This window comes from Accipiter gentilis, unplaced genomic scaffold, assembly GCF_929443795.1.
Source record: "Accipiter gentilis unplaced genomic scaffold, bAccGen1.1, whole genome shotgun sequence".
Classification (NCBI taxonomy): domain Eukaryota; kingdom Metazoa; phylum Chordata; class Aves; order Accipitriformes; family Accipitridae; genus Astur; species Astur gentilis.
In genome coordinates, this window is record NW_026061042.1 from 710832 (window position 1) to 733339 (window position 22508).

Sequence of the window (22508 nt, forward strand, 5' to 3'; positions counted from 1 at the left end):
GTGAGCCTGAGGATGGCCCTGAGCACCAGGCTGGGCATCCCCAGGCACTGGCTCTGCAGATAAATGGGGAAGATTTCCAGGGCACGGACCAGCTCTTCACTGATGTTGGTAAAGTCCAGCATCTGAAACACAGGCAGTGGGAGCTGGTGAGGTGTGGTGCTGGCTCCAACCATCAGCTCAGGACAAGGACGCAGGGCAAGACCAAGCCCAGACAGAGAGAGGCAGCAGGGATTGCAGAGAGTCCCCGTGCCCCACACCACAGCACATTGCTTGCTCATCTGCTCCTCCATGGTACCAACCAGAGCCCACCCACTGCCCCAGCTTTCCCCACAGTGGTGGGCATGGGAGAACCGAGCATCGGGGGGAGCTTGGAGTGGTGCCATCAGGCTCACCTCAATGAAGAAGACCATAGCGACCATCTGCCAGGTGGGGTCCTCTGTCCGGAGGAGCTCTACCAGATGGCAGAAGATGGCGGAGCGCAGGCGCCTTGGCATCTTCATCATCTCCCTGACGGGGAAGGAGGCACTGTCAGGCCTGAGCCAGGCAGGCACATCTTTTGGGGGTTTGCACCAGCCTGGACATCGCCAGTCTGTACCACTTTCTCCAAGTAATGGGGACCCCACTGCCATCAGCCCCAAGGGAGGGGGTGGCATGGGGTACCCTGTCCCCAAGGAGCAGGGAGAAGGGGCTCTCACCTGGCGATAATGCGCACTCCCATGAGGTGGGTCTGGGAGCTGAGCAGGGTGTCCCAGCCACCCTGCGCCTCGATGGCCAGTACCTGGCTCTCAAAGCCCATGCTGCAGAGCAGCACTTTCAGGGACTGCACCGCAGACCTGCACAAGGAGAAATGCTTAGCTCCCACCCTGGCTTGGCTCCGGGTGGTTGGCAGGGATGAGAGGAAAGGGATGGAGCACCTGATGGGAGTGAGCTGATCCTGTCGGTGCTCCGTCCAGAAGATGTGCACTTCCTGCAGCGTCAGCTCCGTGGTGAATGACGCTTGGAAAAGCAGCGCCAGGAAAAGCTGGGGGAAAATTGCCTCCACCTGCCAGAGGCAGACAGACTGCAGGAGGATCTCGCTTATCGCCCTGGTTGCCTGCAGAAGACACCCGGACGCTGAGATGTCCCCTCATCCCTGGGGAGGTCAAGCCTTGGGGTGGGCAGGGAAGGGGAGCAGGGGCCCCGGACAGCTGAGATCAGCCCCGGAGGTCAGCAAGGCTTCGTCCAGCAACTCACAGCCAGGGAGAGGATGCGCGGGTTGTCCTTGGTGGAGGTGGAGGTCTTGCGCAGTGACTGGTTCACCAGCAAGCTGAGCAGCTCTCTCAGCACCTTGTCCGCAGCCCGGAGGTCAGACATCATCGCCCTCCACATGGCCCTGGCGACACTGCAGGGACACGGGGCTCTGTCAGCAGGGACACCCCAGAGGATGGCCGGGCTGAAATCCCTCGGGAGGGTCTTGGGGCCCCTCTCCTAGTGTGAGAGGAGCCCCCAAAGGCTGGTGGTCCCCTTACCGGGTGCACGTCGGGGAGCACTGCAGCAGGCTGGCCACCAACTCCCTGGGGTGTTTGCGCACAAGCACCACCAGGGCCCTGTCCAGGCTTTTGCGGGCTACCACCGCCCTGACGGAGGGCCGGCTTCTGTAGATGGCCCACACGACGTTCAGCACCTGGAGGGGAGACACGGGCGGGAGTGGGGATGTCAGCATGGTGAGCGCGGCCATTTCCCCAGCTCCTACTGGGAGCTGCTTCCGTTCCTAGTGCGGTATGCCAGCTCGAGACGGCATCAGTGCTAGCCAGGCACAGAGCCAGGGGAGGAACAGTCCCCCAGTGGGCTGGAGCATCAGCTGTGCCACCCATGGGCTATTCACCTGCCCCGGCTGGAAGGCACGGTCCGCCACAAGGACATCCACCATGTGGGCAGCCAGCCTGATGCTGTAGGCGCTTGGGTGTCTCAAGCTCTTGATAGCCATGAGGATGATGTCTGCCTGGTCGGAGGACTGGAGGTATTTTGTGAACATCTGCAGGATGAAGGAGAGGAGGGGAGATTTGTTGCCTCACCCAGAGCATCACCCAGAGCATCTTGACTGTGCAGTGAGAGCGGGGCACGGAGCCAGGCTGCGCTGGGGAGGAGACTGATGGTGGGCATCAGGGTCCCGCAGGGGACTGAAGCTCCCTGAGGGCCTTTGCCTAGGGAACAGCGTGAGCCCCTGTCATCCCCACGCATCGGGTGTCCCTTCACTCACACTGAGCCAAAGGCACTTCTTACCAAGAAGATTTTGCGGGTGTGGCTGATTTTCAAAAGCTGCCAGGGCTTCATTGCTTGCCAGTCCTCCTGGAGCTGCAGCTGCTCTGTGCCATGCAGCCAGGGCCACCTGCCTGGGGGGGAGCAAAAACGGGGTGCTTAGAGAGAGGGTGCAGAAGTGGAAGTGCAGTCTGAGAGCATTGGGCAGAAAAGTTGCTGGCAAAGAAAAAGGGCACCAGACAGGTCCAGGGAGCAGATACCCAGGGAGGGTCCAGGGCTATTGTGAGCGGGGGCAAGGCAAAATGACTTTTCAGACTGCAGGCAGGCAGGCAGGTTGGATAAGGCTTTCTCTCGTCAAGGAGAGTGGCCCCTGACTGCCCATGCCTGGGGGATCCAGCCCGACACAGCTTGTCTTACTTCTCTGCTGCAGGACAAACGTGTGCAGGTGATAGAGAGCTTCTGCAGCCTCAGGACGCATCCCCTTGTCCTTGCAGGTGCAACAGAGGGTGAGGTGCCCCACCAGCTTCCCCAGCATTACAAACTGATGTGTCTTGGAGCACTGATGCCTGCGGACTGTGGCTTGGGCAAAGCAGGGGCAGACCTGGGGGAAGAGAGGCAGTGTGAGCACAACGGGAGCCCCAGCTGCTCCCAGAGCAGCTAGGCAGCAGCCAAGAGCAGGGCAGGGCTGCCGGACCCAGGTTCCTGCCTGTGCCCGGGGCAGCCCTGCCCTGCCCTGCCCTGCCCTGGGAGAGAGCATCGACAGGACAGGGGCAGGGCAAAGACCCCTGCTCCCGACCTGCTGGCTGGGTGCCCAGCTTCCCTGGGAGGTGCCGGGGCTCAGGGGCACAGGGACAGGGCACTGGGGCTGCCCAGACCAGGAGCTCGGTACCTGCGGCAGGGAGTAGGTGGTGATGAAGTTCACCAGCCTGGCGATCCGTGCCATGGCCCTCTCCTGCACCTCTGCCAGCTGGGAATCGGTGAAGGGCAGCAGCAGCTGGGAGGAGAAAAGCTGCTGGTGTGCCAGGGAGGTGGCATGGCACAGCATGGCACAGCCAGGCTTGCTCTGGGGCAGTGCCTGGGATGGGGCATGTGTCCTTCTTGCCCCTCACAGCAACCTGCTGCGGGCAGGCAGGTCACTGCATCCCGCTTCTGCTGCTGCCTCTGCTGCCTTCCATTCACTCACTCCCCACCAAAAAACATCCCTCTGCCTCCCACCCAAGGACTCCAAGGCTTTGGGGTGACCACCTCACTGGGGACCTGTGGTGGGGGCTCTGGGATATGGCCCATGGTGAAGCTGGAGGGGGAAAGCCCCAGGGCTGGGCTCCCCTTGCCAGACAGGCAGGTCCATCTGGGAGGCAGTGTTGGGGAGGACGGGCAGCGGGCAAGGCTGCAGAGGTGGCGTGGGCTGGGGCAGGAGAAAGGGCTCTGGCGGGAGCCAGGAGGCAGGGGGGGGGGGGGGGGGGGGAATGGCTGGTAAGGAGAGACATTCCCTGCCCCCCTCCTTGCACCAGGTGCTGGGGGTGGGCACCGCTCAAGCCAGGGGTCACTGCCCATGGGGACCCTGTGCCAAGGTCAGACCTCCAAGATGTTCTGCAGCTCCACGATGCCAAGGGTGCCGGCACTGCGTACCAGCACCTGCAGCATGCTGTCCATCGTGGCCAGGGTCTGTGAGGGGGACAGAGTCTTGGGGGCAGCCCTGGAAGCCTGGCAGGGGACGGCCGTGGCCCTGCGGTGCCCAGGAAGGGGCCTCGCAGCCAGGGAACTCCCCATGGTTCACCCCCTGGCACACCTTGGAGTAGAGTGAAGCATCAGGGCCCTGAGTGTCCTCCTGAGGAGGCAGGTGGAAGATGTTGCAGAAGCAGGCATACAGGAGGCTGTTCTTCTTCTCCTGCAGAAGCAGCCCCGCTCTGCTGCGGGGACAGAGGAGGAGGCAGACCCTGGGCTTAGAGACCTGAGCTGAGCCCCATGCCATGGGGGACCCCTCAACCCTCCATCACACTGGCACTTGCCTTTGCGGGGAAAACCCTGTGGCACCCCCTGCCCTGTTCTCTGCCTCCCTCTCAGACCCAGGACTGGGGATGCCCCCCACCTGGGACCGGTGCCATCGGGGCCACCAAGCTGGGGGCTGGGGCAGGTACCTCATGGAGATGATGGCCAGCATGGCTTGCTGCTGCACCATAATGCCCTGGGGGCCAGCGGGCTCCTCTTGCAGCAGCACCTGGGGAGCACAGCAGCGTGGGACAGCTCAGGATGGGGCAGTTTCCTTCGCCCAGCAAGAGCCTGTGGGGCTGGCAGAGCCCAGGTGCCCCCATCCTGGCACCCAGTGGTCCCAAGCCCCATGGCTGGAAGGGCTGTGCCCGTCACAGAGCCACAGGCTGGCCAAGGGACCTGCAAACATCCAGCCAGGCCGCCCAGGTGGTTTTGGAGCATCTCCAAGGATGGAGACCTGGAGCAGTGCTCATCCGCAACCCCCCTGCCTGGCCAAGCTCTCATCTGCCCCCGGGGCTGTGTCGCTGCCTGCTGCCCCTGCCCCTGCCCCTGCCCCTGCCTCAGCCTGACTGGCCGTCCCCTCACCTCGATGGTCTCCACCACCTCCGGCTGGCAGAAGTAAAGCATGTCCCACGCAGCGGAGTCCACGCTGGTGGTGCTGCAGACGGTGCAGATGGAGGCCAGAAACCTCAGCTTCTGGGCCTCTTGCTGCCAGCCAGGGAGGAGACAGACAGACAGACAGTGTCAGGGGGGAGAGACAGCCAGGTGGGGGGCCCAGCACAGCCCCCAGCACCTCCTGAGCACGGGACAGGGGCCGAAAGACAGGCTGGGAGACACGGGCACAGCCTCATAGAAGTGGCCACGGATACCTTTGGTCTGCTCCTGAGGAAGGCTCGAATGATGTCCAGGGTATTGTCTTCCTCCCTGGGCAAAGCCAAGGCAGAGCAGCACAGATCTGGCCAAGAGAGAGCAGGAAGGGCTGGGGGGCAAGCAGCAGGGAAAACCCGAGCCCTCTGCCCAGCTCCCAGGGATGCCACAAGCCCTTGCTCAAGGCTGGGACACCGGTGTCCCCTGTGTGCCCCAGGAGAGAGGGTGTGATGCTGGAGGGCAGCACAGGGAGGGGGCCCTGCTGTGGTCTGGTAAGGGATGCGCTGGCACCAGGGCACAGGGAGAGTCCCTGTCCCAGAACGCCAGAACAGAGCTCCCTTCCCGGCCACTGCGCTGTGGGAGCTCTGATGCCAGCCTGGCTGGGGGATGTGAGCCTGGCCCAGGACAAGGCAGGGCAGGCTGGGGAGCCCCCTGCTCCACAGCACCCGCACACTCACCTGCCCGCAGCAGCTGGACCTCGGACATCTCATGGGGCTTTGGCCTGGATCTGGGAGCCGGGGCAGCTCCAGCCTTCTCCACCCAGGCCTGCCTAACGTGGCCAGGGGGTCTCTCCGCCATCCTGCAGGAGGGAGGGAGGAAAGGGGTGAGGAGGACCCCCTGCCACCCCAGGGGTGGTGGGGGCAGAGGTGGCTGTGCTCAGGGGCTCCTCGCTCCCATCCTGTCCCAACACTGTCCTCCCAGACACTGCGGGAGCAGGGCTGGCTGCCACAGGGTGTCGCAAAGTACCCCAATGTCACTCCCCTAAGCCCCCTGATCCCCCCTCCCCAGAAGCCCTCTGGCTGCCCCGGAGCACATGGACCCCTCCTCGCCCTGGGGGGACGGGACTGGCTCCCTCTTCCTCCTTCTCCCGCTATGGGGCTGGGGTTTGTCTGTATGGGGGCATCCCCCTTGTCGCAGACACCCCTCTGTCCTCTGTCCCTTCCCTCCCAGGGCCTGGTGCCACCCCCACCTATGGCCAGGCCGAGCCGGGGAGCAGCCCCCAGCCCCTCAGGCACGCCGAGGCTCTTCCCTCGTCCTCAGGAGGCGCAGGACAAGGCCCGCCGGGCTCCCCTCGCTCGAAGGCAGGTGGGCACACCGGGACACCAGAGGCCTTCCTGTGCGCTCAGCCACAGCGATCTGCGACCGTTGGGGTCTGCTGGGTTGCCCTGGTTACGGCTGCCGCGGCAGGCGGCAGGGTTCCATCGGCCGTTCGCTGGCACGAGGGAGGGGGGGAGTCCCCCCTCCCCCCCTCCCCGGGGCCTACGCCCCCGCTGGGCTCAGCCCGGGCCTGCTGGGTCGTCTGAGCGGGCGCGGGGGCCCGGGCCGGGGTGCTGGGGGACGCGCTACGCCCGGGGTGGTGGGGCCGGGAGCGAGGTGGCGTGGGCACAGAGGGGTCGGTGCGTGGGGACGGGCGGGAGGTGAGGCGAGAGGCCGGTGGGCAGCGGGAGGCTGCGGGTCGGGCCGTTGCGGCGAGCTCGGCCCAGCAGCGGGGAGCAAGGCGGACGGCAGCGGCGGCGGGGCCGGCAGGTGGGTACGGGCGGGAAGGGGACGGGAACGGGGGAGCGGGGGAAGAAGGAAGGAAGGAAGGAAGGGAGGAAGGAAGGGGGAAAGGGGAGGGGGAGAGGGGTCTGGTGATGGGTCAGGGATGGGGTCGATGAGGGGGTCAGGGATGGGGTCGATGAGGGGGTCAGGGATGGGGTCAGTGACGGGTCAGGGATGGTCAGTGAGGGGCTGGGGGCCACTTGTCTGGGAGGTCCAGCCGTGGGGTGGGCGCAGTGATCAGCTGGGTGGTGCCGTTCAGGTTTGTGCAGCCTGTGCGGGTGTAGCGTGGTTTGGAGTGATGGGGGGGTGCAGGCAGGGTGGGCTGCGCTGTGCAGGGGTGCAGTCTGTTTTGGGTGCTGGGGGAGGTGCCCTGGACAGACGTGTCATTCATGCTGGGGAAGCAGAACCAGGCGCTGGTGAGCCGGTGCAGCGGTTCCTCCTGCGCAACATTCTTAGGAAAACTCTCCTTTTTCTTTCCTTTTCCTTGCTCCTTCGCTTCCAGATCTCCGTGGTCGCAGTTTGTGCTGCCTCACCTCCAGCACAGCGTGCAGAATGAAACGACGGTCACAGAATTCGTCCTCCTGGGGTTCTGCAGCACCCCAGCCCTGCAGCGCTGCCTCTTTGGCCTTTTCTCTGCCCTCTGCTCTGCCACTCTGATGGGAAACGCACTTGTCTTTCTGCTTATCTGCCTGGACTACTGCCTCCCCATGTACTTCTTCCTCTGCCACCTCTCCATCGCGGACATCTGCTACGCCTCCAGCAATGTCCCCCGTATGCTAAGGAGCCTCCTTGGACAAGGCAGAGCCCCCTCCTTTGCTGGGTGTGGGGCACAGAGCCATCTTTATTTAATCTTTGCACTTACGGCGTGCGTGCTGCTGGCCATCATGTCTCACGTTCGCTATGTGGCAACCTGCCGTCCCCTGTGCTATGCCCTCATCGTGATCTGGAGGCTGCGCCTCACCCTTGCCACGGTTTTGTGGGCTTTGGTGTTTGTATTTGGTACACTGCAAGCCTCTCTGGCTTTACACCTGCCTTTCTGTGGCCCCTGCGAGGTTGTCCACTTCTCCTGTGAAATTCTTGCTGTCTCAAAGCTGGCCTGCCCTGCCGCTCCTGCCAATAAAGTCCTGATCTTTGCTGTTTGTGTGTGCTTCTTCCTCTTCCCTTTAGCCCTAATCCCGATTTGCTCCCTGGACAGCCTGGCCACCGATCTGCGCATCCGCTCTGTGCCAGGATGGCACGAAACCACCTCCACCTGTGGCTCCCACCCGACCGTGGTGGGTGTCTTTTATGGAAACGCCATCTTCGTGTACGCGGGGCCCGGGAGCGGTAACTCCTCTGGGAGGGAGAAAGTTCTTTCCCTTTTCTACAGTCTCGTCAGCCCCAGTTTGAACCCCGTCATTGACAGTCGGAGGAACAAGCAGGTGAAGGAAGCCTTGCTGAAGCTTCAGAGAAGGAAGAGGGTCTTTCATTCCCTCTAGCTGGCGCTCTAGGCTTTCACCTGTCTCCTGTCTTTCTGCTCTTTCTTCTTGAGCTCTTGCAGTATTTCTCACGGAATGTTAAGTGGTTAAAAGTGTCCTGGTTTCAGCTTGGATAGAGTTAACTGTCTTCCTAGTAGCTGGTACAGTGCTATGTTTTGAGTTCAGTATGCAAAGAACCTTGATAACGCTGATGTTTGCAGTTGTTGCCGAGGAGTGTTTAGACTAAAGTCAAGGATTTTTCAGCTTCTCATGCCCAGCCAGCGAGAAAGCTGGAGTTGGCACAGAACACAGCCAGGGCACCTGACCCAAACTGGCCAACAGGGTATTCCATACCATGCGACATCCCATCTAGTATAGGAACTGGGGAGTGGGGGGGGGAAATCGCTGCTCGGGGACTAGCTGGGTGTGAATGGTGGGTGGTGAGCGATTGCACTGCGCATCATTTGTACATTCCGATCCTTTTATTATTGCTGTTGTCATTTTATTAGTATTATCATTATTAGTTTCTTCCTTTCTGTTCTATTAAACCGTGCTTATCTCAACCCACGAGTTTTACTTCTTTTTCCGGATTTTCTCCCCCATCCCACTGGGTGGGGGGGGAGTGAGTGAGCGGCTGGGTGGTGCATAGTTGCTGGCTGGGGTTAAACCACGACAGAGACAGAGTCACAGCAGCACAGAATGGATGCTGAAAGAGACCTCTAGAGATCATCCAGCCCACCTCGGCTGCTCGAGCAGGGCCAGCTGCAGCAGGCTGTGAGTCTGCTTCTCGAAGGTTCTATTGGCTGCGTTGCTCCCAGGTTGTGGAGCTCGCATGGGAAATGGGCAATGAAGAGGGATGAAGTTTTCAGGGACTTTCTGGCCGGTGCAGTGATTTTTTATTTTTTTTTTCCCTTCTGATTTTTTCTCCCCACTTCCTGGTCTTGCGGCTGCCCAAGGCACAGCCAGACAAGCGGAGGAGGGTCCCTGCCTGGCCTGCAGCTCCCTCCCTCGCCATTCTTGGGGTGATTTGGGGTTATGTTGCTGTGTCAGTGAGGCAAAGCTGGGCTCTTGGGGGCTGAGGTCAGTGGGACCCGAGGAAGGCCGTGATGGTCTTGAGGCTTTGAAGGGCTGTGCACCGAGCCCTGTCCCCGCTGGAGGGGACGCTGGTGGTGTTCAAGACGAAGGCCTTGCAGCCCTTGTTGTCGTGTGTGCCCGTGTCCCCCCCGGCCCCCAAGGTCTGTTGTTGTCGCAGGGGCTCTGTGCTGCTTTCTGCGTGGGGCCGTGTCCGTGAGTCCTGCAGGGACCTGTCTGTCCTGGCTTCCCCACCAAAGGGCTGCTTCCCCTGGGGAAGGGGACAGGGAAGTTGTTCCCGTTCCCACCCCCCCACCATCGCCTGCCCCGCTGGTGGAGACTGGGCCCTGGGGGTGGCTGGGTTCCCCTCGTGGCTTGCTGGCTCGGATTTGGGGCTCAGTGGGGCTTTTGCACCTCTTGGGGGCTGTTTCTTGGTGTCCCCTGTGCTCCCTCCCCGTCCCACACAGGCACCGAGCAGTTCTGGAGAAGGAGCTTTTAATTAAAAAGACAAGAGAAAAGGTCCCATCCAAGCTGGTCTAACCCCTCCCTAGCCACCCCCGCCCACCCCCCCTGCCATATACCTCACCCCTCCTCTCCCACCCCCCCCACTGCCCCCATCTCCATCCCTCTCACCCCTTTCTAATCCCCCCCCCACACACACACCCTCACGTTGGCTGCCAGAGCCCTGCGCTTGCTGGGTGCCATTGGCAAGGAGCTCTGCGCCTGCCTCTTCCTCCGCTTGCCGGCCGTGGCAGGTGGGGACGGTGGCAGGTCCATCCCCGCACCCTGCCACGGCTCCTGGGGCTCCATCCCGCCGCCGTTGACTAGTTTGAGGCTCAGCATGGCGTCGCTGAGCTTGGGGATGCAGTAGTCGGGGGTGAGCATCTCCTCAGGCAGCGAGAGCGAGCTGAAGTCGTGGTCGGGGGTGTCTGTGCTGGTGCCAGCAGCATCCTCGGGCACGGAACCTCTGCTGGGAGCATCCTGGCTGACCCCCACTCTATCCAGGGCGCAACCGAAGAGCCTTAGGGCCTCTTCCAGGAGCATCTCCTCGGACACTGCAAGGTCGCCTGCAGTGTCCCCAAGGGCTTCGTTGTTGGCGGCAGCGCAGGGGCTGGTGTGGACATCGCTGCCCGGGGGTGCCCCCACAGGGGTGGCCGTGCTGGCGATGTTGATCTGTGCCAGCTGCCCCTTGATGTGCTGGTAGCCAGGGATGGACACTGGCAGCTCCAGAGTGTCTGGGGCCACCCCACTCCTCTGATTTTTGTAGGGTGTGAGGTATCATGGTTGGCCCTGGGGGGCCCCGCAGCCCCCGGGACCCCACAGGGCAGCACCCGGCAGAGAAGCGGCGCCTTGGCCAAGCGTGGCGGTGGCCGGTGGAGGCAGGTCGGTGGAGGCAGGTCGGTGGTTGTCCACTGGATGCGGAAGACCCGGGGGTCGAAGAGGCAGCCACATGGAGCCCTCTGCAGACCTGTGTGGGTGAGGGGGAGCTGTGCTGGGCCGGGGGAACTGTCCAGGGGCACCCGCCGAGCCGGCCCCGATGGCCGACATCCCCCAGCTCTGGGCCAGGGGCGTGGGGAGCTTGTGGCCGGGGTGATCCCCACGGGGTGAGCCGCTGTGCCGGTGGGACAGGGTTGCAAATCGGGGAGGAGACTGGCATCTAGGAGGTGAAAGGGGAGAGGTGGCCCCAAATATTTGGGGAATTCTCTGCAGATGGGCTTTACTGGGCACGCGCCGCCCGGGCGAGGGCAAGGATGCTCACCGGGGCTTGCTGAACCCCCATGCGAAAAGTGCCGGGGAACGGGTGTGATGGGGATGGCGAAGGGGCCAGAGCAGACTGGGGTGCCATACCTGCTGGTGGTGCCTGGGGGGCCCGGGCTGCAGGGAAGGGCTGCTCCCGTGCGGGCAGGCGGCATAGGTTGGCTGAGCCTGAGAGAATGAGACAGGAGCGATGGCCGGCGGTCACCTCTGCTCTTGTCCTCCAAGAGCATCCCTGGGCTGCAGGGGTTGGGGTCGGTCCCTACCTCAAGGGTAGAAGGTTTTGGGGAGCACGAATGGCTGGAAAAGCTGGAGCGCTGGGGGGCCCCAGGGCCCAGGCAGTGGGAGCTGTGTTGGTGGCCATGCCATGGTCCCTTCTGGCTGTTAGCTGCCAAGGACTCTTTGGCGTCTCCCCGGAAGGAATGCGGGGGCTCCCTGTGTTCCGCCCCACCCCCAAGAGCCTCCCCAGCTCCTCCTGGGGAGGGAAAGAGTTAAGGGAGGCTGGGGTGGCCCCAGGGCCTACAGGCGGCTCTCGGGGTCTGCGGGTGCAAATGCTCTTGGCTTTCAACAGTATTTTTCCGGTGGGGGAAGAAGAACAAGTTGATTCAGCCGAGCCGAGTGGGCACCAAGCTGCAGCCACAGCCTCCTTGCGCCAGATGGCAAATGCGTTTGTGACTGTTGCCCACGCTTCTGTTCGCTGCGTTGACCGGAGCGAGGCAGAAATAGGAAAAAGGACCTCGAGGGCACGAAGGAAGGTCATGCAGTGTTGCTCGGTGGCACGCTTTCCCCCAGCCCTCGCTCCAGTAGTGCTGTCAGGTCTTTCAGTCTCCTGCTGGGAAAAGCAGCAGCTCTGGATCCCCCTGGGAGGGGGTGGCCCTTTCCCTGGGTGCGTGACACCCCGGAGGAGACAGTACCCGCTGCCGCGTGCTCCCAGAAAAGGACTGGATTCTGCCCAACGTCCGGTGTCGGGGCGCTGGGGCTGTTTGCGCTCTACGGGATCCCAGGGATGGGGTTAGTACATCCCCTCCTCGTGCTTGGAGGATTCGGCGCTAGCAAGGACACCCCAAGGGTACCAAGGACACAGGCCTCTCGCTCCCGCTGTGTGAACAGTGTGTGGCCTGGGGGAGTCGGGACAACTGCCGTGAACCGGAGGCCAAAGATCTCTCCTGGCCTGTATCCTGGTAACCAAAGAGATTGCGCTCTGTTCGTGAGGCACCTCTGGCTGCAAGATTGTGCAATGCCATGTGCTGCGTAACTTGTGGCAGGGACCGATGCTGGGGGCATGAAGGCAAGCGCGCTTCTAAAAGCATAAAACTCCATTTCATTTCAGAGCGCAGCTGAGCCACCCCGCTCCTCAAGACTCTGCCATCTGCACCGCTGTGGCTGGGACCGGGCAGTGCTGCACATCCCAAAGGCCACCAAGTCACACCCGTGTCCCTGCTTTTCCGGGAGCTTCTGCAATGCGAGCGATGTTCTGGGGGCTGATCTCTTGGACTACAGCTACCCCGTCCCTGACCGGCAGCTGGCCAGGAGGGTTGTGTCCAGGGTGGAATTCCACCTTTCTGACAAGAACCTGGCCAAGGATGCTTTCCTCCTGAAGCATGTCCAGAAGAACAAGATGGGCTTCGTCAGCATCAAACTGCTGACGTCCTTGAAGAAGGTAGGCAGCGTGTTGCGTTGGCCAGCCGAGGTGGGAAGTGGCCTCCATGTGGAAGACGCCTGGATGTCTGGGTGTCTGGGTGTGCTCTGGCTGTCTGCCATGGCCAAAACACTGCTGTGTTATCAACAGCTTTCTAGCTACCAGTACAGAGCACAGCACTACGAGGGCTGCTGTGGGGTAAAGGAACTCCAACTCAGCCAGATCCAATACAGAAGGAAAGTGGAGAAACAACAGAGGGAACAGCCCAGGGACACAGAGCCCCAGGTCTCATCTGGCCGCTCCTGTGACCATACGGTGTATGCAAAATCAAATACCTGAAGTGCTCCCTTAGATGCAGTTTACAGCCAGGGGACAAGAAGGTGGCAGTTCTGCATTTTGCAGCTCCCAGGCTGATGGCAGAGCCAAAGCAAAAAAAACAAACCCCAAACCAAACCAACCAAGAGAGGTAAAACTGGAGCGCAGGGAGCAAATGCTTTTCTTTCACCTTAGGCCAACTGCTTGGACGCTCTCTATGCTGCCCTGCCACAGAGGGCATCCCTCCCGTACCAGTAAGAGACATAAGAGTGAATTAAAGCCAGGACCCCAAACCAGACCAAAAACCCGGTTGTGATCAAGAAGAAAGTGGAGAATGCATCAAATATAACAGAAAATTATTTTGGACATTCCCAGTTTACATTTGAAAAAAAGAGAAAAAAAAAGAGGAGGAATTAGGTATTAAAAGAAGAGCACTGAATGATAAAGCAGTAGCAGTCCCTCTACCACTACAAACCCACACCCCCACACGCACGTACGCACACAGACTGAACACCACCAAACTCCCCTTGACTGTGACGTTCACCTCAGCTCGCTGGTCTAGAGATACTGAATGCCTGAAGCACACCAAGGATAACTGAAAACATCTGCATGGCTTTAATGGGAATCCTCCAACTGAAACAAAGCGCTTTCTCCCTCTGTCTGCGTTGGCACATCCCCGAGTCACGCTCTCACTCCTCTCCTTCAAAGTCAAGATTCCTAAACGTGAAAAGCGGGAGTGGGGAAAGGCGAAGGGAAGAGAAAAAGAGGGAGAGCATCATCAGTGGAAGACCTGCCAGCTGCTGCTCATTCAGCCCTGTTTGGGGGACCACCCCAGCAGAGAGGAGCTGGTTTGCATGCCACGGTCCTCACTGCCTGTTCCCAGGGACAGGCCGTTTGCTCAGCCTTGCCGGCCAAAGCGTGGGAAAAGCGTAGGTGTGCGCCGTCGCTTGCTGAGGAGCACGGTCACGATCACATGCAATCCTTTACCTTTTTCCTCCCTGGATTCAAAGGGTTTCTGTCTTCAAAGTGAGAGCCTTCCATATGGTCGTTTGTGACATTTCATCCAGGATAACAATCTCAGAAGGATCAGTCCTGCAATAAATATTTTACATAGCAATCTGTGATTATGGGAACTGATGCCACCAAGGGCATTAGCATCAGCAAGAGGAACAGCGGAGCCCCGAGAATCAAAGCTCTGCATAAGCGTGGGAGGTTTTGCTGGATGAGGAGTTTTGGGAGGCAAGCCGGGGAGCTGCAGAGCAACAGCTCTGTGCAAAGGCTCTTGCTGGGGCTTAGCCCCGGTCCGGGTTCCTAAGCCACTGCTGGTACAGATCACGCCTGCAACTCCTCATGTGTTAAGTATGAGGATCTCCAGCTACCGTAAAAGCACTGATGAGGCAAGGTTTGGGGGTGAAACGCGAGTGCTGCAGCCACTCTGCTTGCGGTCAGAGCCTTGCAATCACCTCCTGCAGCCCTGCCCCCGAATTCGATTTTCCCACCAAGCTGCCTGCTGGTTTCTGTGGGATGCCCCACAAAGAGGCAAGTGGAGAAAACTCTGCCAAACACCATCAAGCTAATCTTGCCGGGGGTCCTGGCGCTTGGTGGGGCTTTACCCGTCACTGCTTTGCTTTGGGATATCCACGTCACTGGTCTTCCCCACGTTCAGCTGAACTGAACTTGCAGTAGCAGCAGCTTCCATGGCCCTCCTGGACTCCTGATGTAAAAAAGGGACAAATCACGTTCTCTGTCTTTGATCAAAGTGGAGATAAGCTGAATGCCCAGCACAAACTTAGCAGTCTGCCCTTCCCTTCTGCCCCTTGGCAGCTATAGGTATTAGTGCAGCAGGGGAGAAACCGTTCACTCCAAAGATTTCGGGGCAGGGGGACTGTGTGTTCAAAACATGATTATGAGCAAGTCTTGCCAGCAGCAGCAGCCGCAGCAGCATCTAATAATAATCATCATAATGATAATGACCTTTGTGAAAAACGACTCGTTTTAAAAATTACACCTGTATTCAAGCGTTCAGCTCACTGCTACTTGAGGAAACAAAGGTTACAAAAGTTACAGGCTATTGGGATCTATTTCGATTGAGTGCTGATCTTCCCCCAACATTTCCAGACAAGCTGTAAGAGAAACAGGCAATCTCACAGACACACGGAGATGTCCAGCCCCGAGGACACAGCAAGCCTTACCTCTTCTTCTTCTCCAGCTTCATTTCTGGCATCGTCCAACTTCTTCTTCCTTTCTGGCATAAGGTCATCCAGAAAGCTGAGCTCTCGCTTTGAGAAGCAGAAATCCATCGCTTTCCGGACAAATACGAGAGCCAAAACCTTCATGAATAAGAGGGAAGATGCGGTGAGCTCAGAGACGATGCCACCTCTCACAACAACGCTGCAAACACCCCGCTGCCGAGCGGCGGCAGCTCTTACCATCATGGGAAAGATGATGGCGGCACGGGACACCTTGATGGTCCAGAGCAGGACGAGGCAGGTCAGCTGGATCGCCGTGAAGAAATGCACCTTTCGCAAGGGCACGTGCCGCAGGTAGATGAAATCCGGCTGGTGTTTCGCTGGCATCCAAAACAGCTTCAAGCGATCAAAGAACTGTGAAATAAAAGGGAAAGGTTGCCACCTTGGGACTGCGGCAAGTTTCTGGTCCTCTCGAGACGTGGAGGCACTTTGCAGCATCTCGCTTGCCGTCAGAACTCCTGGATCCCACCACATACCTCCTGGGAGCAGCACCCATTTTCCCTTTGCTCCATCTAGCAACCGGCTTGCCCCTGAGAGCTGCCCACCAAACGGCAACTATTCCATGCCATTCCATTATTAGCATTTCTCAGCCCACTGAATCCCCCCGCGAGGATTTCCACCAGTGGTATGGTAGAAACTGCCTTCCCTTTGCACCAAATTCCCCCGCTTTTCACGTAACCAAACACTGACCTGCCCTAAACCCTGCAACAGAGAGCGCTGAACTTGCCTGGTCCTCCCAGCCCTATCTACCTCCTGTGCCTCCACCAATCTCTTTCTTACACAAAAGAGTTTCATTGCTTGCTCTGCGAGAAGTTTTTCCCATGCCACTGCTTTTTTCCCTGCTGCTACAGAGACAAAATACCAGGGAGCCGACATGCTGCACGCTGTAAAAGAGTCCGTACCTGAATTCCTCTGAGCAACGACACACCCATGTAGAGAAAGACGCCATAAAGCACAGGCATTGGTATAAACTGGGGGGGGGGGGGGGGGGGGGGGGGGAAGAAAAAAAAAAAAGAAAGAATGCAATCGTTTCTTTTTCTGTATTGCATTTTCAGTATTACCACCCTCTTCCACAGGCACTGCCTAAAATTGCTTGAAGCTTTCCAGCTTCCATTCAGGCTTAGAGATGGGTCAGATATTAACCATTTTTTTGCCATTTTGTGCGCACGAGTGAGCTAAGGCTCTGCTTTAGGCTGAACTTGGGAGTTATCTCTCCTCAGAATAATCCTATTTTCCAGAAAGGTTGGAGGAAAATAGGTGATTTCACCCGTGCTACCCTATGCCGCATTCTCTGGCGGTAGAAGAAACACTTCTGCCTATTCTTGGGGCAACAGGCAAAGGCCACAGGCCTCCTTTTAGCCTAGAGACGAGATTACTTTGTGGGAGGAACGTGCAAGGAAGCCCACAGGGATGACCTCAGTGTGTTTAGCTCCTGGGAACGGCTGCTCCGCGGCATTTGGGGAGCAAATTGCAGCCACTAAAGGGCTGCCTGTTTGAAACAGAGCAGATGTGCTGGTCTGAATATGCTCAACTGTAACCCATAAACATGGGTGGGCCTGAAAGACACCCAAAAATTCAAGCAGTTGCGTTGCTCGCTCGCCTCGAGCACACGAAACGGGGGCCTGAAGGGCTGCAAAGCCTAACCGAGGCTGGTTCCCACCGTTGGTCAAGCCCCAAGGGTTGGGACCACCTCCTCCTCCTCCGCTCCACAACTAACTACTCAGGCCTGCAGAGAGGGGACTGTTTTTCTGTAACCTCCAACAAGCTCACGGTTGTTGGGTGGTTTGCATTTTCCTCTCACCTTTAACACAGAAGTGAAGAAGACAGAGCAGCCCATGAGCACAAAGATCAGCAAGCCAGTGACTCTCTGCTCTCGTATCCCCAGCAACTTGGGTTGTTCTCCTGGAGCTGAGCAGTCAGACTCTACTTTGAGGCTATTCACGTGGGTGATGGACAGGACGGTCGCAGCCACAAACCAGGGCAGCCCCATCACAGAGCACACCCCGAGCATCACGGCCACCACAAAAAGGTCCAGGTGGTACCCGCATCCTTTCTGCAGGCAGGAAAACAAGAAACAGAGCATCCCATAGCACAAGAGCAAGGATAACGTCGCAAGTCAGACTCAAACCCTGCTCGAGCACAAGTCAACTTCTTCAGAATTCAAAACAAGAAATGGAAACAAGCAAGGGTGTATGCAGGCTTTGCACAAGCACCTGGCATGAAAATCTGGCAGGAGTTCAGACACAAGGGATACGCAGAGCTTGTGCGATACATACTTCTCCAAAAAAAAAACCAACCCACAACCCAAAAGCACCAAACCATTTTTTCCACTCACAAAGAAAATTCTACCACTTGCGAGGAAGGTGTGACTCTGAGTTATCCCTGGCAGCGCATCAAAACAATTCATTCCCCGCACCTGCTGCTGCTGCCATTTTAAAACAAAAACGCAGTTCTCTATTGCTCCAAGATTAATTTGCTCCTCCAAAAGGTTGCTCATCTATACTGCCCTGTCACTTGCTCCCTGCATCATCGTTAATCCAGGAGAGCATCCTGCCACGCAGCCTGACCTTGTCCCAAACCAATGCCTTCAGAAAGCATCGGGAATAAGAGCTTCCCCCCAGACCTGCAGCCCAGAAGGGGCTGGAGTCATCTCTCGCAGGCCCTTACCTTCAGCTTGTGCTCCTTCCTGTTCACAATAACGGCACTGATCTGCTGGTCCATGAATATCAAGATGGTGCAGAGCAGAGCTGGGACGAGCGCAGCCAACACCGTCCACCAAGGGTTGGGTCCTATGGGGTTGATGAACCACCCGCGGTCGTCTCTGGTAGGCTGCAACAAAGCCCACACATCAGCATTGTCTCCCAGCCCAGGCACTCCACTGGCTTTCATTTTCCCCTCCCTCCTTGTGTCAGAGCACCTCCCAGCCCTGGCTTCATGTCCCCCTCTCCCGGGGGCTTCAGCAGTGCCAGTCTCCTCCTTGCAAGCAGCTCTAGATACTTCCCCTGTAGGTATCTAGTTTTGGGGCCATCTTCTCATTTCCAGGAGGAAGCAAGGCACTTGGAGGTGGAAGAGGAGATGGTCACACCACCAGCATCTCCTCCAGACTCAGCCCTGCCCTGCCCCGGCATCACCTTGTGGCACCCCCACGTGCCAAAACACCCCGTTACCTTGAACGCATGGGGGACCTGGAGCTTCGGCAATGGGATCCCAACCACAAAGTCAAGGAGCACCATGATGACGATGGTGAGGAAAACAGCAAAGTCGCTCACTGTGGACCGTACCTGGGGCGAGAAACCAGAGGTGAGAGGGGCATGGCAAACAGGGCCGTAAGGTGAGATGCAAGAGTTGCAGACATCCACAACATTAAGGCTGCTTAACCAAATCCCACCACCCCTCTGAGCACATGCAGCCTGATCCCTTGCTTAGATACTGCTGCTGTGTTTGTCCCTGTGAGATCTGGGGTCAGACAATAAAAAAAAGCTTAACTAGGCCAACAAGGGTTGGTTTAAGTCAAAATCTAAAAATAATAATAATAATAATATTAAAAATAAGAAAACACATGTCTGCCACTACAGCTACACTCACAGCTACAATGGCAACAAGGCACTGAGGCATCCTTTAGTCCTCAAAAGGAAGCTCCTCATTCGAATCTACTTTCCACTCGAGCACATAATGCGCAGAAGGTAGGGGAAAAAAAACAAACCGAAACCCCCAACCCCCAAAACTTTGGGAAACCTGACTTCCTACTACCTGAGGAGAAGAAAAAAAATAAAAAAAAATCAAACCCCAAAAATCTTCAATCTGGGGCAGGTCACGAGGCAGGTGGGAAACGCTACGATGATTTTGCACTCATGGAAATGAGTGTGGGACATCCAAGCTCTTGGAGAGCTTGGCCTGCAAGGCCAACGTTTCCCAGCTTGACCAAGGCAGGGCAAATACTGCTTAGTGCTCCAGGAAAGCCATTTTGGGAAACGAGTGCGGAGATGGACACTGGCCACCTCCTTCTACTTACTCTAGTTGGAAAGTAGCGGCTGGTTTTAAACTTCTTCAAGAAGCTTGACAGGGCAAAGGTGGCGAAGAAGAGGATGCAGCACCAGAAGAATACATCAGGGGTGTAGGGGCCGTCGCGTCCACAGGCAGGTCCTTGAAACTCCCCACGCAAATACTGACATTCCTGGAGAAACAGAGCATCAGGACACAAAGGCAGTGCACGTGCGGCAGGGAAACCTCGCATAGCTAGGGGGTTTTGAGGATCTTGGTCCAAGATCCACGACCCTGTAACTGCTCCTGCCAATGGAGATTTATATTTAATGAGCAGCAGCAGCTGAACAAGTGACACATCGAACTACACAGCGGAGAAATGAGATGTGAGGAGACACCATACGCTAGTAACACATTACAAGAAACACTCATCCAGGTGACACTCTTCCATCAGTTGCTTGCATTCATAGCACTGTGTTTCCTTAACTGCATCTGGCTTCAGTCCTCACATCTTCCCGCAAAAAACAACATGCCAGGCTCTCCCAACCCTGTGAAGAAAACCTCATCAGCTTTCCTAACTAAAAAGTAATTCTTTTAAAAATTATTTTTAAACCTGAAAAGGACTAGGATTCACAGGACTAGCATCATTACATTCACTTCACAGTCCTCCTCAAAATGGGAGAACAAAAGATAATTGACATGACAAACGCCACAGTTACAGACGTTCCTTCCTGGGGGTGCAGTTCGCACACCTAGGAGCTCATGCATGCACGAATGGGTGACGCCAGGCAGCAGCCTTCTTACGTGCCTCTGACCTCAGGAAGAAACAGATAACATGAATACTTTTACTCCATTTGCATCCTGAGGACCAGAGATGAAGCCCAAGATTTGCCTAGATGACACAGTCAGTTCCTTTAAGGGATGAAATTGTTCGTTTGAGTTTGGCTTCAAGGACTCCCACAGCTGGCGATTAACTAAGAGGTATGCTACAGCGAGGAGCCCGACACACAGACTGCAGGACAACTCATCACGCCAGGCCTCTGAGCTTGCAGTTCTCCGCAGGGCCCGGTGCTGCCTGAGCAGGTGGATGGACTTCCCAGTTCCAGAAATACAAGCTCGTGAATCAAACCCTCCTCAAGCACGCAGGCAAAACTGGCTGCGCTTTAGCGAAGCAAACCAACAACGAGGCTTCCTTTGTTTGGGTGCCTCCTGTCTGACGATGCTCTGGGCTACTTTCTCTTCCTGGCAGCAACAGGAATAAGTTGCTCTCATACCTACCAGCTTCTGACAGAGAAAGAGGATGATCTCGTTCTTGCCTGCTAGGACCAGGGGTGGCAATAACGCAGTCTGCCGAGACTGGAAGGGGATGCCTTGGAGGCGGAAACACGCGGGTGTTCATTACTCCTGGGCACTCGGAATCACGGGAGGAGATGATGCCGAAGGGCCTGATCCGATTCACAAACTGACGCACCTTAGGACTGAAGAGGCTTCTCCTTCCACTAACTTACTTTTCTCTGCAACAACAGCCTCAGGAGAGTAACTTCTCCGTAACCCTTTACACTACAGCAACTACAATACTTAATCCTAATGTACCTTACAAGAAAACTACTGCGGTCTTCTCTACTAGAGGGCCAACGCTGCTGCGCCTGTAAGGAGCGCTTTACATTTTATTAACCTTTTGAAACAACGCACTAGCTTTCCTTGCAATCGCATTACGTGGGCTTCCTGGGACTTTATATATGCACGTTCGTTTTTTCTGGCTAAATCAGATTTGGAACGCAGGGGTGGCCATCTGAAAACACTGCAAAACATTCTTTTTACATACATCAGTTCTCTGGTGAAGGCAACAACTGAGGAGGATCTTCAGCTAATGTAAAACTGCGAAGCTCAGAGGAGTCGTACTCCAGCTAAAGATCTGCGCACTACTAGGCAGGAATGTCAAATTAAGCAATGCCCAACAGATACAAGTCATTGGACCTTTTCTTTTACAAGTAGGAAAGAAAGGGTACGCAGAAAGATAGTGGTCTGTAGAAAATGCATGTAAATCATCAAGATTTCCAAGGATTACTCGAATCGCTTCCTGGAGAGGCCAAAACAAGAAAGGAAGGAAGAATATTAACAAGATAGCCACAATCCCACTGCCAAGTACAGTTTTCAGGCTTGGGAAAAAAAAATAACATTACAGTTTGCAGGAGTCATGGAAGAGCAGGTTGCAGATATTTTGCTTTTCCTCCTCCCCTTCTTCCCCCTGCTCCCTCCCATCACCTTAGAGCACGCTGCCCTAACAGATTCACAGAAACTGAAGTGAACGAATATCTTAACCCTGAATTAACATAGAAGCAATACTATGGAGAGTGGAGGTGTGCTTTTAAATTTAACAAGTTCTACATTTAAGAAGCCTCCTCCTTGCCAGCACAACACATGCAAGTATTGACCTGTTTCAAAAATAAACATATTCCCCTTTTTCGGAATATTGACCCAATTCAGTTACAAAGGAACTGTAATTCAGCCCCAACAAACTCCTGCTTTATAAACAGGAAACTTTTTCTAGGAATACCTTTTGTTGGGAAGTGGCTTGCTGAAAAAGGACATGGGCCTGTGGAAAAGTTGTGCGAGCAGAGTTCTGTGTGAAAGAATGTCAGTTTGAGCAACAAGACTAGGCCTTGGCTGAAAATAGCTGGCTTTACTGATATTGGGAGGAAAACAACAGCTGGTCTCGCTGTTATCAGGAGAAAGACAGGGACGGTGTGACCTTGGCATAACTTCACAAGTAACTTTTGAAGAAGTTCTCATGAGAAAGTTACTGAACACGCGTAGCTGCCAACCACAAGTGGGTGTGTTTTAGTAATGAATAAACATTAGCAATGTACCAATCATATTAGGACTAGTAGGCATAATTATCGCAAACTGTATAAATATGAGCTATCCGTGCAAATAAAGTTGAATCACTTCTATCACTCATATTGGGTCGACTTATGTGCATTCCTCCGCCGCTCCAACAAATGGCGCCCGAACGGGGACCGAAGAAAGGGGAATTGGAGCGACGGACACTGAGAAGCACCGGTAGCAGCGACCGGGGGGCAAAAGATTAACCGAACGCTGATCGTCTTGGTTGGTGTGTTAACTCTCGTGCCTGGACCGTCCAAAAGGGGTTCGCCGTCAGTGAGGGCTACTGGAAAAAGGCTGCAAAGACTTTTTAACCGAGGTGCCTTAATCAAGGTAGCACCCAGGAGTATCAAGAAGCCGGCCGGCAATGGATCAAGAGGTAGCCCTAAAATTATTACAGTGCTTTTTAGAAAAGCGGGGAGTAAACTGCATTAAGCAAATTTCGGGGTTAGTCACGCTGGGTCGCGTTAAGGGATGCTTTAAGAATCCGGATTTATTATTTAAGGAGAGTGAATGGCG

General features: G+C 56.7%; 1 protein-coding gene across 1 annotated transcript; it reads right to left on the reverse strand.

The window, feature by feature from the left end:
* Positions 1 to 13291: 13291 nt before the first annotated feature.
* LOC126037317 (electroneutral sodium bicarbonate exchanger 1-like) lies at positions 13292 to 17112 on the reverse strand. The gene is made up of 7 exons (XM_049797636.1): positions 16924 to 17112; positions 16025 to 16093; positions 15303 to 15476; positions 15066 to 15203; positions 14487 to 14587; positions 13861 to 13965; positions 13292 to 13590 (listed from the first exon to the last, which is right to left on the reverse strand). Exons 1-6 carry the CDS (start codon positions 17110 to 17112, stop codon positions 13878 to 13880), a joined length of 759 nt encoding a protein of 252 aa, XP_049653593.1. The 3' UTR covers positions 13292 to 13590; positions 13861 to 13877.
* Between the last annotated feature and the right edge of the window lie 5396 nt (positions 17113 to 22508).

Excerpts from the sequence above, each read along its gene's own strand:
- LOC126037317 (XM_049797636.1), bottom strand. The coding sequence starts at position 17,112 with ATGGGGCTGCCCTGGTTTGTGGCTGCGACCGTCCTGTCCATCACCCAC. Across the intron at positions 15,477-16,024 it reads CGTTGCTCAGAGGAATTCAG|TTCTTTGATCGCTTGAAGCT; the intron begins GTACGGACTCTT and ends TTTATTTCACAG. Across the intron at positions 13,966-14,486 it reads CCAAAGCAAAGCAGTGACGG|GACTGATCCTTCTGAGATTG; the intron begins GTAAAGCCCCAC and ends TATTTATTGCAG.